Source organism: Amborella trichopoda, chromosome 3 (assembly GCF_054954075.1).
Source record: "Amborella trichopoda isolate Santa Cruz 75 chromosome 3, AtrichopodaSantaCruz75HAP2 v2.0, whole genome shotgun sequence".
NCBI lineage: Eukaryota > Viridiplantae > Streptophyta > Magnoliopsida > Amborellales > Amborellaceae > Amborella > Amborella trichopoda.
The window spans coordinates 49,946,565-49,963,184 of NC_142338.1; the positions used below are offsets into that span (position 1 = coordinate 49,946,565).

At 35.0% G+C, this 16,620-nt stretch overlaps 1 protein-coding gene across 1 annotated transcript; it reads left to right on the forward strand.

The window, feature by feature from the left end:
• The first annotated feature begins 1,375 nt into the window (after window positions 1–1,375).
• Window positions 1,376–4,400, forward strand: LOC18429121 (G-type lectin S-receptor-like serine/threonine-protein kinase LECRK1). The gene has a single exon (XM_006838413.4). The coding sequence runs from the start codon at window positions 1,607–1,609 to the stop codon at window positions 4,073–4,075; it is 2,469 nt and encodes an 822-aa protein (XP_006838476.3). The 5' UTR covers window positions 1,376–1,606; the 3' UTR covers window positions 4,076–4,400.
• Window positions 4,401–16,620: the final 12,220 nt, after the last annotated feature.

Genomic DNA, 16,620 nt, shown 5'->3' on the forward strand with positions numbered 1-16,620 from the left:
CCATGTTTACCGTGTGGCTAATATGGTGGCTAATGCTCTTGCCAAAAATGTTACAATTTTTACGGAAATCACCATTTGGCACTCTAGGCCTCTAGATTTTATTAACCTTCATCTTCTTCATGATGTGATGCAATTATCTTATTGTAGGGCTGTAAGATAGTACAATGTAATTTTTCTACTTTTCTTTATTAATGAAAAAGGGGTAGAGTGCCTTCTCCCTCACTGATTTACCCCCAAAAAAAAAAACGCGTTTTATTTTATCACCCAAAGTGATGGATGGATAATTAAAAATGTGGATAATTCTATGTATTTCCTTCAACTAAAAATAATTATAAATTAAAATGTAATTTATCGAATCACCCCTCAAAGTTGATTTTACAAATGTTATTTTAATAGATAAATTTTTGTTTCTAAGTGGCCTTAAGAAGTTTAATATTATTTTTTTAATATAATTAAATTCACAATTTCAAGCTCTATTTTTGTATTAAGGTGGAATTATAAATGTTGTCAATAAGTTATTATATATTTTAATCCACTCACCATTTTGTGAAAATTTGAATTTTCAAATCTAAAAATTGATAAAAAATTATTTTAATAATTTATTTGCACCTATTTTTTAAAATTCTAATTATGAGCTTTGCTAAATTCTAATTTAAAATATGGTTCTATGTGAATTACAAATGATGGTTAAAAATTTATGTACAGTATAATAATCTTAATGTAGTTTAGAATTATTAATCAAATATTAAAGAACCGACTTTTAAATTGTGATCACACAATGAAATTATTTTAATTATGGGTGTTTCAGAAAGCCAAACTTTTATTTAAAAATTACAAATATTGACATTTATATTAAATACTTAGAAATATTTTTTAAAAATTATTAATAGATTTTATTAAAATTATTATTTTAAAATAAAATTATTCTAATTGTATTATTTTAAAAAATCTGACCTCATTTATAAAATTAAAATAACCTTAAAAAAAAAAAAACTGAAATATTTATTAAATCTTTCAAAGGGAGTTGATATTAACAACAAAACTCAAGATGTCCATATTACTAATATATTACGATGTTATTTATATTTATATGTAAGATACATGTAGTAAAAAAAATCATATGAAATATGCATGTTTAAGAAATTATTTAGGTATTTATATCAACTAAATATGGTCAAAAGCTATTCAACTTTAAAATTTAAAACATGCTTCCAAGATAATTTCTAAGCAGTGGCTATTATATGATCATATAATATAATCTCTTGATTTTATTTTATTTTTAGGTAATTCAGTGGGAAAACAAATGGTCTTGTTTCAAATAGTTTAATGGGAGTGGGAATGAAAATTGAAAAATTTATTCTTCGTCAATGCGCTGCACCACTCTACGACAACAAGCGACTTCCTTTTTGTGGTCTTTTCTTCCTTTCCACACGGTTTTGCTGGACCTGTGTTTTTTTCCATGAAAGTGCTTTCCAAAGTCCTTTACCCCCTAAAAGACGTCCAGAATTGCGATAGTACTGGACTCATCTGTCGTTTTAAACGCATCTCTCCCTTTCTTTCTCCAACGAACCAGTAGACCAACTGCAAAAAATTTGCAGAGTCTTTAATGGTTTCCTCAATGGCCACATTTCCTCTTCTTTTTTCTTTCCTTTTTTCATTGTTGCTTATTCTTTCTCTCTCTTCAACACAATCCTCCTCTCTCCAAAGTACAGGCATGGCTTCAACAACTCAAATCCTAAGCATGCCTTCTCCTTCCACTCACCCATTCAGAAAAATTAGGTTGGGTTCTTCTCTCTCCACAACCCCAGCTGGTAACAATCAGAGTTACTGGCTCTCCCCTTCTGGTAATTTTGCTTTTGGTTTCTACCCTCTCAGTAATCCCCAACACTTCATGATAGGAGTTTGGATGACCAGAACCCCTGAAAAAACACTGATTTGGACTGCAAATCGAGATGATCCTCCTCGTCGCAATGGAACCTCCATCATTCTAACCAGTGGCCAACTCTTACTCAGAAACAGAGGAATCCAAGAAAAACCCATCACAAACAATTCAATTTCGGCAACTTCAGCTGCAATTTTCGATAATGGCAACTTTGTTCTTTACAGACACACCCAAGTTATATGGCAGAGCTTTGATATGCCGACCGATACTATCGTGAGTGGCCAAAGGCTATTAAATGGCTATGAGCTCCTCTCTTCTTACTCTGATACCATCTTCTCCTCTGGTAAGTTCAGGCTCAAAATGCAAAAAGATGGGAATCTGGTGCTTTATCCGATAAACACCAATGATACAGCTGATAATGCTTATTGGGCCACTGGAACCAATGGCCAAGGTAACAATTTAACACTGAATTTAGACTCAGATGGCCACTTATATCTCATGAATTCTTCTGGTTACTCTGCAAGAAACATCTCAGAAAGCAAAGATTCAAGCTTGATGTATAGGATGACATTAAGTTCTGAGGGAAAGCTTGAATTATATTCTCATGGCCTTGAAAAAAATGGTAGCCTGAATTCATCTATCATTTGGTCAGCTGTTGAAGCGTCTTGTGCTGTGAAGGGGATATGTGGGGTTAATAGCTACTGTTTTTTGAAGGAATTGAGATACCCAAGTTGTAGATGTGCTCCTGGTTTTAGTGCACCTGGCCCTGAGAGAACATTCCTCGATTGTGCAAGGAGCTTCACAGATGGGGAATGTGAAAATGGAAAGTATAATTTCACCATCCAATCTATTGAAAACATCATATGGGAAGGCCCTGAATACCATAATGATATTGTGACTGAAGATGATTGCAAAGAGACTTGTCTTGACAATTGCACATGCATGGCTGCTCTCTTTGATTCTCAAAAGTGTGCTATAATGAAATCCCCTTTGAGATATGGAAAAAGAACTTCTGATTCAGTGAAGGCTTTCTTCAGGGTTCCATACAAGGTGACCACTAATAGTTCATCCAGTATTTTGCCTGAAAATCCTCCTCCTCATCCTCCTTGCTTATCAGGAAACTCAACTGATTCAGTTAAAGAGAGGGATCTAGATAGGCCTTTTAATAAGTGGTTCCCCATTAGCTTGGCACTTGGAAGTGGTCTTGTGTTTTCTTTAGCACTCTCTGGTTTTCTTGCCTATCGACCAAGAATGGGAAGGTACTACAGGATTTCGAGTAACCGTTCTCTGAAAAAACAAGTGAATTTGAGATCTTTTTCTTATGGCGAGCTTTATGAAGCCACTAGGGGCTTTGCAGAAGCACTAGAAAAAGGCACATTTGGGACAGTATTCAAAGGGAGTTTATGCAATGATGATGAAGTTGCAGTAAAGAAGCTGGACAGACTCGAAGAAGAAGGAGAGAAGGAGTTTCGAACCGAGATGAATGTGAGTGGTCGAACCCATCACAAGAACCTGGTTCAATTATTTGGGTTTTGTGACGAGGGTTCTCACAGGCTCTTAGTCTATGAGTTCATGAGTAATGGATCTCTTGCAAAGCTCTTATTCAATGAAGAAAAGCGACCCAATTGGGAGGGCAGAGTAAAGATGGCTCTTGACATCGCTCGTGGACTCCTATACTTGCACGAAGAGTGTGTGACCCAAATTATACATTGTGATATAAAGCCTCAAAATATACTCTTGGATGAGTTTCAAACGGCTAAAATATCAAATTTTGAGTTGGCAGAGCTTCTGGAGCCTGATCAAACAAGTACCTCAACGGGTGCTCGAGGAACTAGAGGGTATGTGGCACCAGAATGGTTCAGGAATGTTCCCGTCACTGCTAAGGTGGACGTGTATAGCTATGGTGCAATGCTACTGGAGATCATTTGTTGCAGAAACGGCTTAATGGTGGATGGCCCTGAGGATGAATTAATACTTTCAGATTGGGTTTACAAATGCTTTCAAGATGGTTGCTTGGAGAAACTGATAGCTCCAAACGAATTGCAGGTTGGAGAGGAGAAGAAGAGTCTGGAAAGGATGATCATGGTGGGGGTATGGTGTATTCAGGAAGAACCCGCATTGAGGCCATCCATGAAGACGGTGGTCTTGATGTTAGAGGGCACAGTGGAGGTGGAAGTTCCTCCTCACCCTTGACCCCATTCAGCCCAATCTGTGACCTCGTGAATTTTACCAATGAATGGTGGAGATCAACTGTGGTCAGCTGTAATAGCCCATGAATTCCATATTATTGATATCCACCATTTGTCACTGGAATAGATGGTAGATGCTCTTGTGGTGGATTTTGTAATACCAGAAAATGGCGTATGGTATAATTCCTTAGAATTCTGTAGTCTCTTTGTAAACTTCACTTAATGGTTTTTGAGAAATCCTGGCTTAATTGTTGAGGTTTGATAGAGAATGATATGTAATGATTACTTTGTATTTTACTCAATATATTGAATTTTTGTTTTTTTGGATAGTTCAGTGGGAAAAACACGTCTCTACCCATTTTTTCAAATAGTTTAGGAGTTAGTTTTTTCTTAAGGTGTTAGTGGGGCAAAGCCACTGGAAATGAAAATCTAAGAACTACAATGTGGTGATTAGGGTGTGGAGGTACCACGACCCCAACCTCTTTTCCGACTCAATGTATTGAGCTATTTCTTTTAAGTTGTGATCAATTTGTATGAGGATAAATATATGGCAAGGACTTCTAATGCTACCTCCTAGCTATTTAAGCTCGGAATGGAAGGAGAAAAAGATGAGGGAAGGCATGGCTTTCACCTGATTATTCACTTCTAACTTCGATTATAATTACAAGTAATAAATACTTTTATGGCAGAGGATCAGCAAATCCCGGCTTAGTAAATCCCACAAAAGTCCCTCCTTTTTTTTTTTAGGGGTTAAAAAAGTATCCGAGGCTGTAAATCCAGTGTGGGTCAATCTCGATCCAGATCCGACCGATTGTGTCTAATTTAGATCCACACCTTCATTTGCTCTTCTCATCCCAAATGCCAAACCCTCCTGTCTCTCTTCCTCAATCCAATGTTATTTCTTTTCTTTTTTTTCCCGTAATTCTCTCCCCATTTGCAGGCGTAAAAAGGTGATCTTCTATTGTTCTCCACAGAAATTTTCAAGTGTTTTCACCATAAGTGCCATGAATTCGATCAAACCAAAGGAGGAGGAGAAAAACCTATCTAAAATCGAAAAAAAAGGCACACTGGTTCAATATGTGGTTTTGAGTAAAGACCTCATTAATTCATGGCCTCTTGGTAGTTTAGTACCTCTGGGTTGCCAAGCCTTTGTTTCAGCCATTTGGTGTTCAGAGACGACAACCCATTAACCATCAGCCATTTGGTGTTCAGAGACGACGACCCATTAACCAGTCCATATTGTGCCCCGCCCGGTTAGTCTCTCTTTCTTTTATTTTCTCCCTCTACAATGGGTCCTATGATTTATGTGAAATATTTAATGGGTTTTCTGATTGAGCAATAACATCATACAATCGTTGTATAGTAATATGACACAATAACGTTAAAAGACTATGTTATTGCTATTTGTTTGATCTAAATTTTGAAATGTATAGTATTTTCATTTTAATGAACAATTACAAAAAAAGAAAAAATTAAAAACACAATCTAGAAAGTATTTTTTTAGCCCAATTAATATAGATCGTTCATTTTGGTGAGATGCTTAGATTTAGGACTTAGAAGAATTTTTTCATTTCCAATATTTTTTTATGGCTTTATTATCATTAGATGAACAATATTAAAAAAGAAAATAATGATTTTGAGTTTATAAAGGCTAAGATATTGAAATTCACAAAATGAATGGTCTATATTCATTTATGGAAGGGACTCATTTTGACCATATCTAGGCTTCAAATTGAATTTTTTTTTTCGGTGGGATTGATTATTGAGATGAAGAGAGTGTGTGTGTAAAATTTGAGGTCATACAGATACCACAAACATAGTTTACTAGAGTTGTCGTTGCATTAGACTATGCTACAACATATGCATTTGGATCATTGCTCTTTATGATATCCGTGATACGGTTTCAATTAGTGGGGTTTATTATGAATAACATTGGCCAGTTCAGAGTACTTGATTGTGGTTATGTTATTAGTGTTTTTGGCACTAATTTTCAAATTTTTAGAGAAATTTAGGGTTCCAAGATTTATGATAAGGTTTGTGAATTTGTCTAATTTATGCATACAAGAAAAAAAAGTTTTTTTTTTTTGCTTATTGTGGTGAAAACCAGTGATCAAACGATCGACCGAGTTTTTAAAAATTGACCGACTAAAGGGTTGGCCCGATATCAAAGGTTATGAATATGAAAATTTCATATAGTGCACTAATCGGCACAAATCGGCCGATTTGTTGTAAAGATCGCCCAATTTGTGCACTGTTACAGTGAAAAATTTATAAACACTTGAAAAATATTAAAAATTGACGGTCTAAAAGTACATTACTTGACTATTTTCAAGACTTAGAATCCATTTTGTCTCATGTCTATACATGTTGAGATCGAAATGATCTATTTGAGGATTTTGAGGCATCAAAAATAACCTTTTCCATTGGATGTTTTAGGTGCCTTAATTTAATTGTTAAGGCCCTCACCTTTAAATAAACTTTTTTCTTTATGGGTTTTAAGGGGTGTGGATTATATAAGGCTGAGGTCCTAAACAATCAAAGTAAGACATACTTTCAAATAGTGTCTAAAGAAGCTGGTTTAGTACCGGAAATCTTTGTGATGGCCTGAAAATTTATTTTTATATTTAATAATAAATTTAAAGCCTGAAAAATAATGTAGATCTAGCAGATCTATGAACACTTGAAAATATTGAAATTAATGATCCAAAAAATGCATTACATGATGCACTATTTCTGAGACAAAAAATCCAATTTTTCTCATGTTTATATATCTTGAGGTCGAGATGATCGATTTGAAGATTTTTTAGCATCAAAACAACATTTTTTTGTGAACTTTTGAGTTATACCTTAGTTTGATTGTTTAGGGCCTCACCCTTATATAAACATTTTTTTTATTTAAGTATACAATAAAAGTGTATACTTTTTGTAAAGTATGGTTACATGCAAATTTGGGTGACTAGAAGGCGTACCTTTAAAGTAAAAAAAAAAAACAAAAAGTTCCTTTAAAATTACGGCATGCCCTTAGCCTATCGATCACTCGTCTAACAGCTAGGCATGATGATAATATTCTCATATCCAAGACATACATTTTAGCTTGTGTCAATCATTTTATTAGATTTATTTTATCAATTTTATTAGATTTATTTTATCAATTCAATTGTTGGTATCTCCATCTGAGATTCAATTTCTACTAGTATACGACCAAAGCGGGGCCGGTGTTTTGAAGTTGTCTTGCTTTTTTTTTTGGCTGAATAAATAGGTCAATCCATTTTCTTTTCTCTTGGGTAGTTCAGTGGCATGCAGCAAACTTGTGTAATATTATGTAATCTCCTTCAATTATTAGTTCATTGAAAAAGTATTGCTTCAAGTATATAATTTTTTTTCGAAACATAATTATGCCTATAATATATTTTATTTTTTGCTAATTTTATGTGACAATATAAAAATAATAATAGACACAATTTTAAACTTTTTTTTTACAAATTTATACAATTTTTTTTGGGAATTTTACACAATTTAAATTTTTCAAAAAAATCGGAGTAGTTTCTCTATTTAGGATTTGATATATTTTGTATCTCTAAAATTTTAAGATATTTTATTCATCTAAAATTTATAATCTGATATAATTTTTCTATCTAAAGTTTTTTAGAAGGGTTCTCTCTCTAAATTTTTTATTCAATTTATCTCTCTAAAATGTGATATGGTTTCTCTCTCTAAAATTTTAAGACATTTTATCTCTCTAAAACTTAAAATTTGAGATAGTTTATCTCTCTAAAATTTATGAGATAATTTCTCTCTTTAAATTTTTTTAATAGTTTCTCACTCAAATTTTTTTGATATAGTTTATCTTTTTAAAATTTTTAAGATACTTTCTCTCTCTAAAACTTAAAATTTGAGGTGGTTCCTCTCTCTAATTTATGTGGATGTTTTGGCATAATTAATCGTATTTAATAAAGTGAGCAGCTCTGGTGTATGAAAATAATACTGTCGCAAATTGTATTCCTTCTTTCATGCTTACACAAAATAATGTTTTAGATAACTCAATTTTGTTTTTAGTTTTGTATACCCATATTTTGGCCCTCTTTCTTAGTTACATAAACGATGATTTATGTATCCAAAAACTTGCCGAACAATGTTTTTTGTGTGATAACATGGTTTTACAAAACCACGTTTTGTTTACCTTAGGATCCAAACGACCCTTTAATCATCATCGTCAAAACTTTTTTCCACCTAATTGGGGTTGGCTACACGAATCGTAATCTGCCATTTTTCCTATCAAGAGCCATCTCCTCAGCCATAACTCCCATATATTTTTTCACTACTTCCAACTATGTCTGTAAAACATAGTTAATGGGATGGTAAAAATCAACTTCAACAATGAGAACCATTTCAAAAACCCACATTTTCAAGTGCAACCTATACGAGGGAGTGATATAAATCTTTCATTGAGAATGATTTATGTTGGGCACATCGGGAGATGCCAGAATTTGACATTGATGTGCCAACACATAAGCTAGCAATGGACTCGAACACCAAGCAAGTTAAGCAAGGTGAACGGTAGCATCGCCCAAAACCGGTGGCTCGGGTAAAAGCCAATAGTGACAATTCACAAAAGTTGAATTCATAACAGTGGTACCTTTTACCTTTTGCGGTTGATTGAAAACAGTCCTGGTTATGAAGAAGAATGGACAGATTTGGGCTGGCTTTTGGACTTTTCGATACCTTATACCAGACAACTATCATCTTTGATGAGCTCCTGCACAATGTGGCATAGTGTTACCTAGATGATCTAGTTGTCAAATTAAAAGCTCGGAGAAACCATATCAGGAATCAGAGCACCGTCTTCAGAAGCTTTTGGCCGACTAATGGAGATGAATCTTTGGCATCAGATCGGGAAAATTCATAGGATTCATCATCTGAAATGGTAGCGATGGATTCTATCACGATCAACGCAATGTAAGAGATGTCACTCTTGAGAAATTTGATGAGAGTTGAAGTATCTCTAAATGATGGCTACATATATTCGAAGATTTATAACAAACCTCATAACTATTTTCAAGACCAGCTAAAAAAGAGGTGCCCCTCGAGTGAGATGAGACTGCCAAAGTGCTTTTGTTAGCATTGAGGTCCATCTTTTTAAGCTTGCAATTTTATCTGTTTCAATTAAAGGAAGTCATTTGTATTATATGTTGAACACTAAATATAGATCATCCAGAGCATTGTTGAACCAACACAAATAAGAGGAGGCAGAGAAATGTCACTATTGTATTTGAGCCCCCCTATGGTGGGTACATAACACAGTTACTCGCCTATTGAGAAATGTGTCTGATGCTTTCAATTTTTATCTGATACCTATGCTATTACCCTTCGCATGTCAAGTACAATTGATATACAGGGTTTAACCATTAAGTATCTCATGACACACCCTGTATATATATATATATATTAGCTAGTCTCATGAAATGGGGGTCTATTTGGAATTTGACATGGCACATATCTTGTAAAAAACAACCAAGGTACAAGGCTTATTGACTTCTTCATGGCATACACACCACCAGAAGGCGCTCCTCTGAATGAGGATCTCCTAGATGGTAAGGTATATCATCTAATCTCAATATATTTGTAAAAGTACTTCATTGGAGCTTGCCATGGTCAGGGAGCATGAATGGTAGTTCTTTTTGTAGCTCCCAGCCAAGGAATTTCCTTGTTCCAATTTCCCTCAAGAAGATATTGCTGAATAATGAAGTAGAATATCAAGCCCTCATTATTAGCTTTGAGATGGCCATCGAAATGCAAATTGCTACCTTTGCATTGACTGGTGACCTATGTTAGCAATAAAAAATTGTTAGGGAATTATGAAGTTAGAAAAATCGAACTGATCCCCTTTGTAAACATGGCCAAGCATCAGATGTCCCTGTATCACAAGGTAAGAATGAATCACATACATCGATGACTCAACAATTAGACCGATGTGTTGGCGAGATTGGGGGCATCTATGATACTACCACCAAAATCAGGCAATGAAAATATTAGTTCAACAAATGCATGTTCTACCTCTAGTTTTGGAGCAAAGGCCAATAAAGGAATAACACCTTGAAGAACCTGCTCCACACTTATGCTGAATATACTCATGTTGTCACTTGTGTGGAAGTGACAATCCATGTTTGCTATCAACCATTATTTGATTTTGTCTAACATGCCAACTATCACATGATAAGAAGGAAAAAGGTGCTTTCAGAAGGCAGGTAAATGGTATATATACTTCAATGATACATATGATGCATTTTGATGGATTCCTGTTTTGATGCTGGTGTCATGAGAAAGCAGGACAAGGCATGGAAAAAGTCCATGCTGGTATACATCGTATGCATCAAGCAGGACCTGTGTTGCATATGAGGTTTAAGCATGTCTTCTATCAATGGAAAACTATGGTGTTTAACAAAATGAACAACGCAAGGCAATGTTGCATATGGCAAATAACATGGAGGTTTCATTTGCTAAGCATCATAGCCGTTACATCCCACATAGCCTCACTCATTGCCTTTTGAAGAATGGGAAATGGAAATTAGTGGCCCTTACTGACCACCATCTTTAAGAGGTTATAGTCTTCTTTTGGTTGCCAATAACTATTTCTCCAAATGAGCCGAGACAGTACGTCTATTGAGTGTTACCAAGAAAGTTGTAGCTGGCATTGTCCAAACCCATATATATATATGCAAATATGGTGGTCCTGACAGAATAGTATCAAATAATGGCTTCTCCTATGAGAATAATATCACATACAGGCTTCAAGTGAAGTTCCACATAGATTGGAGGCAGCTATCTATGTAGAGCCCATAGGCTAATGGATTAGCAAAGGCTTTCATTAAGATTTTATGCAAGCCTCGAACTTAGTCTTAATAAGTTGAAAAAGACTGGCATGAGAGATTGCTTGAGAGCTTATGGCCCTACCGCATAACCTTTTGGCCGTCAACTGAAGCCTCACCCTACTCGGTCATGTTGGAGAGGGAGACAGTGACCTCCGGAATGGGAACTCTTGTTCCTCAAGGTCGCTATTCATCACAAAATCTGCAAAGAATATTGAGATTGCATTTGGCTATTGAGCTGCAAGCATCGGATAAGAAATGTTTTCGAGCTTAATAGAATTTGAATGCCTACCAAGTCTGTGCGTTAGACAGGTATCAAATGGGAAAGGTCCATGCATCATCAAGAGGGCCTACTCAAGTGGTTTTTACCATCTCGCAGGAAGCTATTGAGAAATTCTCATGGTCGCTATCAAGGACCGTCTCTTCAAGTGGCAGTATCGTTCATCCCAAACATGTAATACTCCCAGTCAGACGACTCTTAAAGTCTAAACTATGACACATGTACTTCTTAATACATGCATATAAATTACAGGTCATAACAATGCCGCATTAGCAAAATAGTCAATCATGAACGTGGAATGCTAATTTTGATTATTCTAACATTTATTTTTATCATTTTCATCTTATGATGCTCCCACGTGCACGAGTCGGAAGATTCGGAACCACAGTCCATATTTGCTCCAAACTGTAACAACCTAAATTATGTAGTATATTAGTCCTAGCTATGTGAGTGTAAACTATGAAGCAATACTTTTTAAATGTCTCTTTAGTTCAAAAATAGATAATAAACAGCTAAATAGAGCCTAATGGCATTCAAAACAAGGGAAGCCCTTGCTCATCAAAATAAAGCCGAAAACCTCCCAAATTAGCCTTTATATGTGATCCAGTTTTGAAATGGATTAAAAGCCATTATGATGCATAACCTTGGAGATCTTTTTTTTTTTTATTATTTAACAGTGAGAATGGAGGGTGAGACGTTACATTGAGGCTCCTGCCCCCACCAAACATTCAGGCCTGAAACACATTCCCAACCTTTGATAGAATGTTCATTCCTCTCAAACCCCATAATAGTTTCCTCTAGATGAAAAGAGGATTTGGAGCTAAAAAAATGCCTCAAATTCACTTTGACCATAAAATTAAATATAGGTGGTATGTTATGAGGGGTGGTGGATATGGGACATTTGGAGATTATTTAGAGCTCCAAACCAAAGCTCCAAACCAAGTCAAACCACAAAGAAAGTGATTTTGAAGGAGTCTAATGATATAATTTCAGTGTTCCGGGTTTCTTTAATTTCCCTTTCATGTTTAGAGATCCTCAACATGAATAGGCCATTTAAGGAGAAGCTTGGCATATATGAACACTCTGATAAAATATACTTTTTAGGGATGATTTCATCTTAGAAGGTACTTGGGGGCATTTCCAAAGTTTGCCCTCTAATAATGTATGAAAGAGTTATCTTTTTACTTAGGAAAAATATACATTGAGACTATTTATTTTTGGTACAAGGTGGTTACAATTTGATCTTGACCATTGGACGTGAAATTAGATGGCTGCATTTTTTCTATTGACCAAGCTCAAATTTCAAAAGAAATTTTATTGAACTGTGTACACACTCAAGTTATCAATTTCACATCGGATGGTTGTAAGTAATGGTGACCTCCTTGTATCAAATGTAAATGGTCTCATTGTATGCATTCCTTTTTACTTAGGGTTATCAATAGGTCAAGTAATTCGAGCTTGGGAAGGATCAAGCATAGGTGGTACGGCTGGAATTCCATATTAAAATATGGCTTGCACTTGACCCTGGTGTGAACAACTTAGCTTGAGAGAAGACTACAACCTAGCTTGAGAGAAAACTTTAAAAAAAGGATATCTTTTAATGTTAAAAGTGATTGTGACCTTGTTGTTCCAAAAACAAATGATGTCATGATATACGATCCACATTATAATCAAGCATGCATCAGTTAAACAAGCTTAGGAAGAACTCCAGCTAGGTTGTTTTAGCTTTTGGGCTGGCAACGAGTAGGGCCAGCCTTGGCCAGGCCCAGCTCTGCTCCCAATCCGAGCCAAGGGGGCCCTAGCCTAGGCCTGACCCTGGCCCTATTAGGGCAGGACCGGGCCAGCCCAGGCCCAGCCGCGACCGACCTGACCCTCAGGCTACATTTTGTAGGCCAGGGCCTAATTTTTCAGGTCCGGGCCGAGCCACTTGGCCTATTGCCACACTTAAGCATTTCTTACTAAACAACCATCATGCTCAGCTTGACTTGCTCGAGCCAAAAAAAAACTGTTGGTCGAACTTGGCTCATTACAAGCCTAGCCGAGCCAGCTTGGCTTGTTAACAACTAAAATTCAACCACACCCGTATAGTAATTGGAAGAACCTCAAAATACGTTTGCAAATTCTTTGGAGGCGATGGCTTTGTCTAATTGAGGGTTAAGATATCCGCACCTGTGACGCCAGCCAAACAACATAATACTAATGGAATCAACGTTTGTTTGCATGAGATTAATACTAATTGTTACTTTATTTGGGTGAATAATTGTCGGTCCAATACGTTGGACTTTGTGTTCTTTTATGGACCATAGAAAATGCCAAGCATCCTCGCCATAATAGTCCAAGATACACATTGGGGTTCAAGGGAGTCATAATGTGGTTTGAAAAAATTTGGCTAAATGTGGACTTACGAAGCAATTACATGTGGACTTATGAAGCACTTATATGTGAACTTACGAAGCAATGGGAGGGGGTTGAGGAGGTTTGTTTTCACATGTTGCAAACTTAAAATATGAAGATGAAGCAATTAAATTTTGAAAATAAACTCTTAGTGCACTTGAAAATAATGCCTTCATGCCACATTAGTTGAAAAGAATAATCGAGCATGAAGGCCAGATTTAGCCCTGTTTTGTTTTTAGGTTTCGAATTTTAGATTTTCAAATAACCAATGATTTAAAAAATAGATCGGTAGCATAGATCGAGCACTCAAAAACCCAGTTCGGATTGGTGAATCGGTGGTCTAGGTCATCATTTTACTGTACAAAAAAAACAGTGAACCGGCAAAAAAACACGTGAAAAGGCAGTGGACTGGCAAAAAACCGATCCATATCGATGAATCAACAGTCCAGATCGGTGAATCAACAGTTCAGATCGATGAATCAGCAGTCTAAATTGTCGTTTTACTGTAGAGAATTGTCATTTTACTGTGCGGTATCGTCGATTCCCTTCTAGACTCACCTATATATATATAAACAAAACTAGAGCATGGAAACTGATTTCCGGGTCAGACAAGGCTATTCGTGTCGACCTGGTGTTTTTTGAATTACTGCAAATAACAATTGATATTGACATGCCCGGTTTAGAGCATATATAGCTCTGATTGGATGCTTTAGATCTTCAATAATTGTTTCCATTCAAATAAATCAAAGTATGAAACATGCATAGCCCACACAAAATTTACTTGGAATATATGATATACAAGTCAATGCACGTGTGAATTTCTCAGATTTGTTTTCATCTGGTGCCTTGTTTTTTTGGCATGGAGAGGTGTGACCAAACCTTGGAAACTTAAAATTTGTGTTTTTTAGTTGAAATTACTCTTATAAGCGACAGTAAAGTGTTGCCTTTTACTAGAGGGAATAAGTAGACAATATATTCTTGCAAGAACATAGCCAAGTTAGAATACCGTAGGAAAAACCGGGTGACCTAACGGCTAATCGTTCGGTTAGATCGGAACTAGCCATTGGCTGGTTCCGGTTTTGGTGATCGATCCATATTTAAAAAAAATAAAAAAAATGTATATAATTCTCAAAAATAAGGAATTTAGTTTGTATTGCATTTTTTAATATTGTTTACATTATGGTAAAGATTAAAAAATGTTTTGGTCATTAACACTCATTTTAATTCAAAAATCGATTTGTTAAAATCGATTTTTTTTATTAATTTTTAACTTCATTTTAATGTGTTTTGTTTTAATCATTCTTTAAATGCTTTTCATATTTTAGTAGATTTTTTTGGTATCTTGTTTATTTTTTTAACACTTTTTTGACCGCCGAGAACTTGCTCGCTTAGAACGGTTGAATTTACCGGTTTACCAATTAAGCGGTTTAAACTGCTTTCGAGCCCATATCCGATTAACCGTTCCGATTCGATTTTGTTAACACTGAGTTAGAAAATGTTAACATGTATATGTGAAATTTCAATTTAATCCAATCAAATGTCATTAACCTTCGATCAAAATAAATCAGCAAAGTCACAGGAATTGGTGAGGTGCAGAAGTTGTCCCGTTGTTAAGGGAAACCCACAGATGATGAGCATTGACTATTTTAGTATTTTTGTTGAACCGCCGTATAGAGTTTAGGCCTCGCATAGTTTGCATTATTTGGAGGATATTTTCAATTTAAAAATTTCAAAACCACTTGAGAATCACTAAACAATCACTCTCTAAATAAAGAAACTGAAATTTGAGTTTTCTAATATCTAGATATCATTCTCTAAATATTCAACGATCTCCCTCCAATCTTGAGACATTAAGGGTACATTTGGCCCATGTGAAAATATTTTCGAGAAAATATTTTAATATTAAAATATTCCTTCCTATAGTTAGGTGTGAGAATATTTTCAAACCAATTGGTCACAGTGTATCTTTTCACACTAATGCTCTATTGGTGTGAAAAGATGCGGTACGATTGAAAATATTCTGACACCTAACTACACGAGGGAACTTTTTTCACGTAAAAAGGGAAATATTATCAAGTGTAATATGTGTGGCCTAATTTTTTCAAGTGCGTAGAAGGTGATATTAGTTTTTTTTTTAATATATATATATTTATTAAGGTCAATTTTATATTTCTAAATTTTGAAGGCCTAAAGTTAATCCTAAGTAGGATTTATCCAGAGGGAATAAATGGACATCAACTATTGAGAAAGTATAACATATTTTGGTCAGAATTTGTTGTATATTTGAGTAATATGGCGGTTTTATGTTGTGGTTTTGTTTTTCCCATATCGCATAGCTTAAATTGTTAAAAAAAAAACCTAATTACTCGTACTTCGGATGTTGAAGGTATGAAATTTTTAAGTTTTTGTTACAATAAATATACTTTAGATCTTGGAGGTACGATGTCGAAGGTTCAAAGCCTGTAATTGTTTCTTTTACGACCTAAATCTATCTCAAATCAACTTTAGACATTGATGGACCTTAAAGGTTGAAAGTGGATTTAATCTTTGTATCATGTATTATTATATGACATGAACATCACACAATTCATGCATTGTGATTTTAAATTTATATTTAAATCATGTACATCCTCAAAAGAAACCTTAGAAAGTCTTCAAATTGACCAATTAGGGGCACTTTCGAACTATAGGGGTCCTTAAAAAAGTATAATTGTTTCCGCATTAACGTAAATACCCTTATCGTTCATCATTTCAAATAGTGTGGGTTGCATAAGCTTCCAACCTTAAACAATTAAAATAAAGCACACCTCTAAATCTTATCATAACATTTAATTATAGTATACAAAATTCTTATGATGGCGTGCAAATTTATTTCCATCTCAACTTATAAATATTTAAGCTCCAAATATGGTTCAAATAAAGTGGATCTTTAAACATATGAAAATCTAAAAAATAGACGGTCTAGATAGTGTATTACAAGATATATTATTTTTGGGACTTGATATCTTT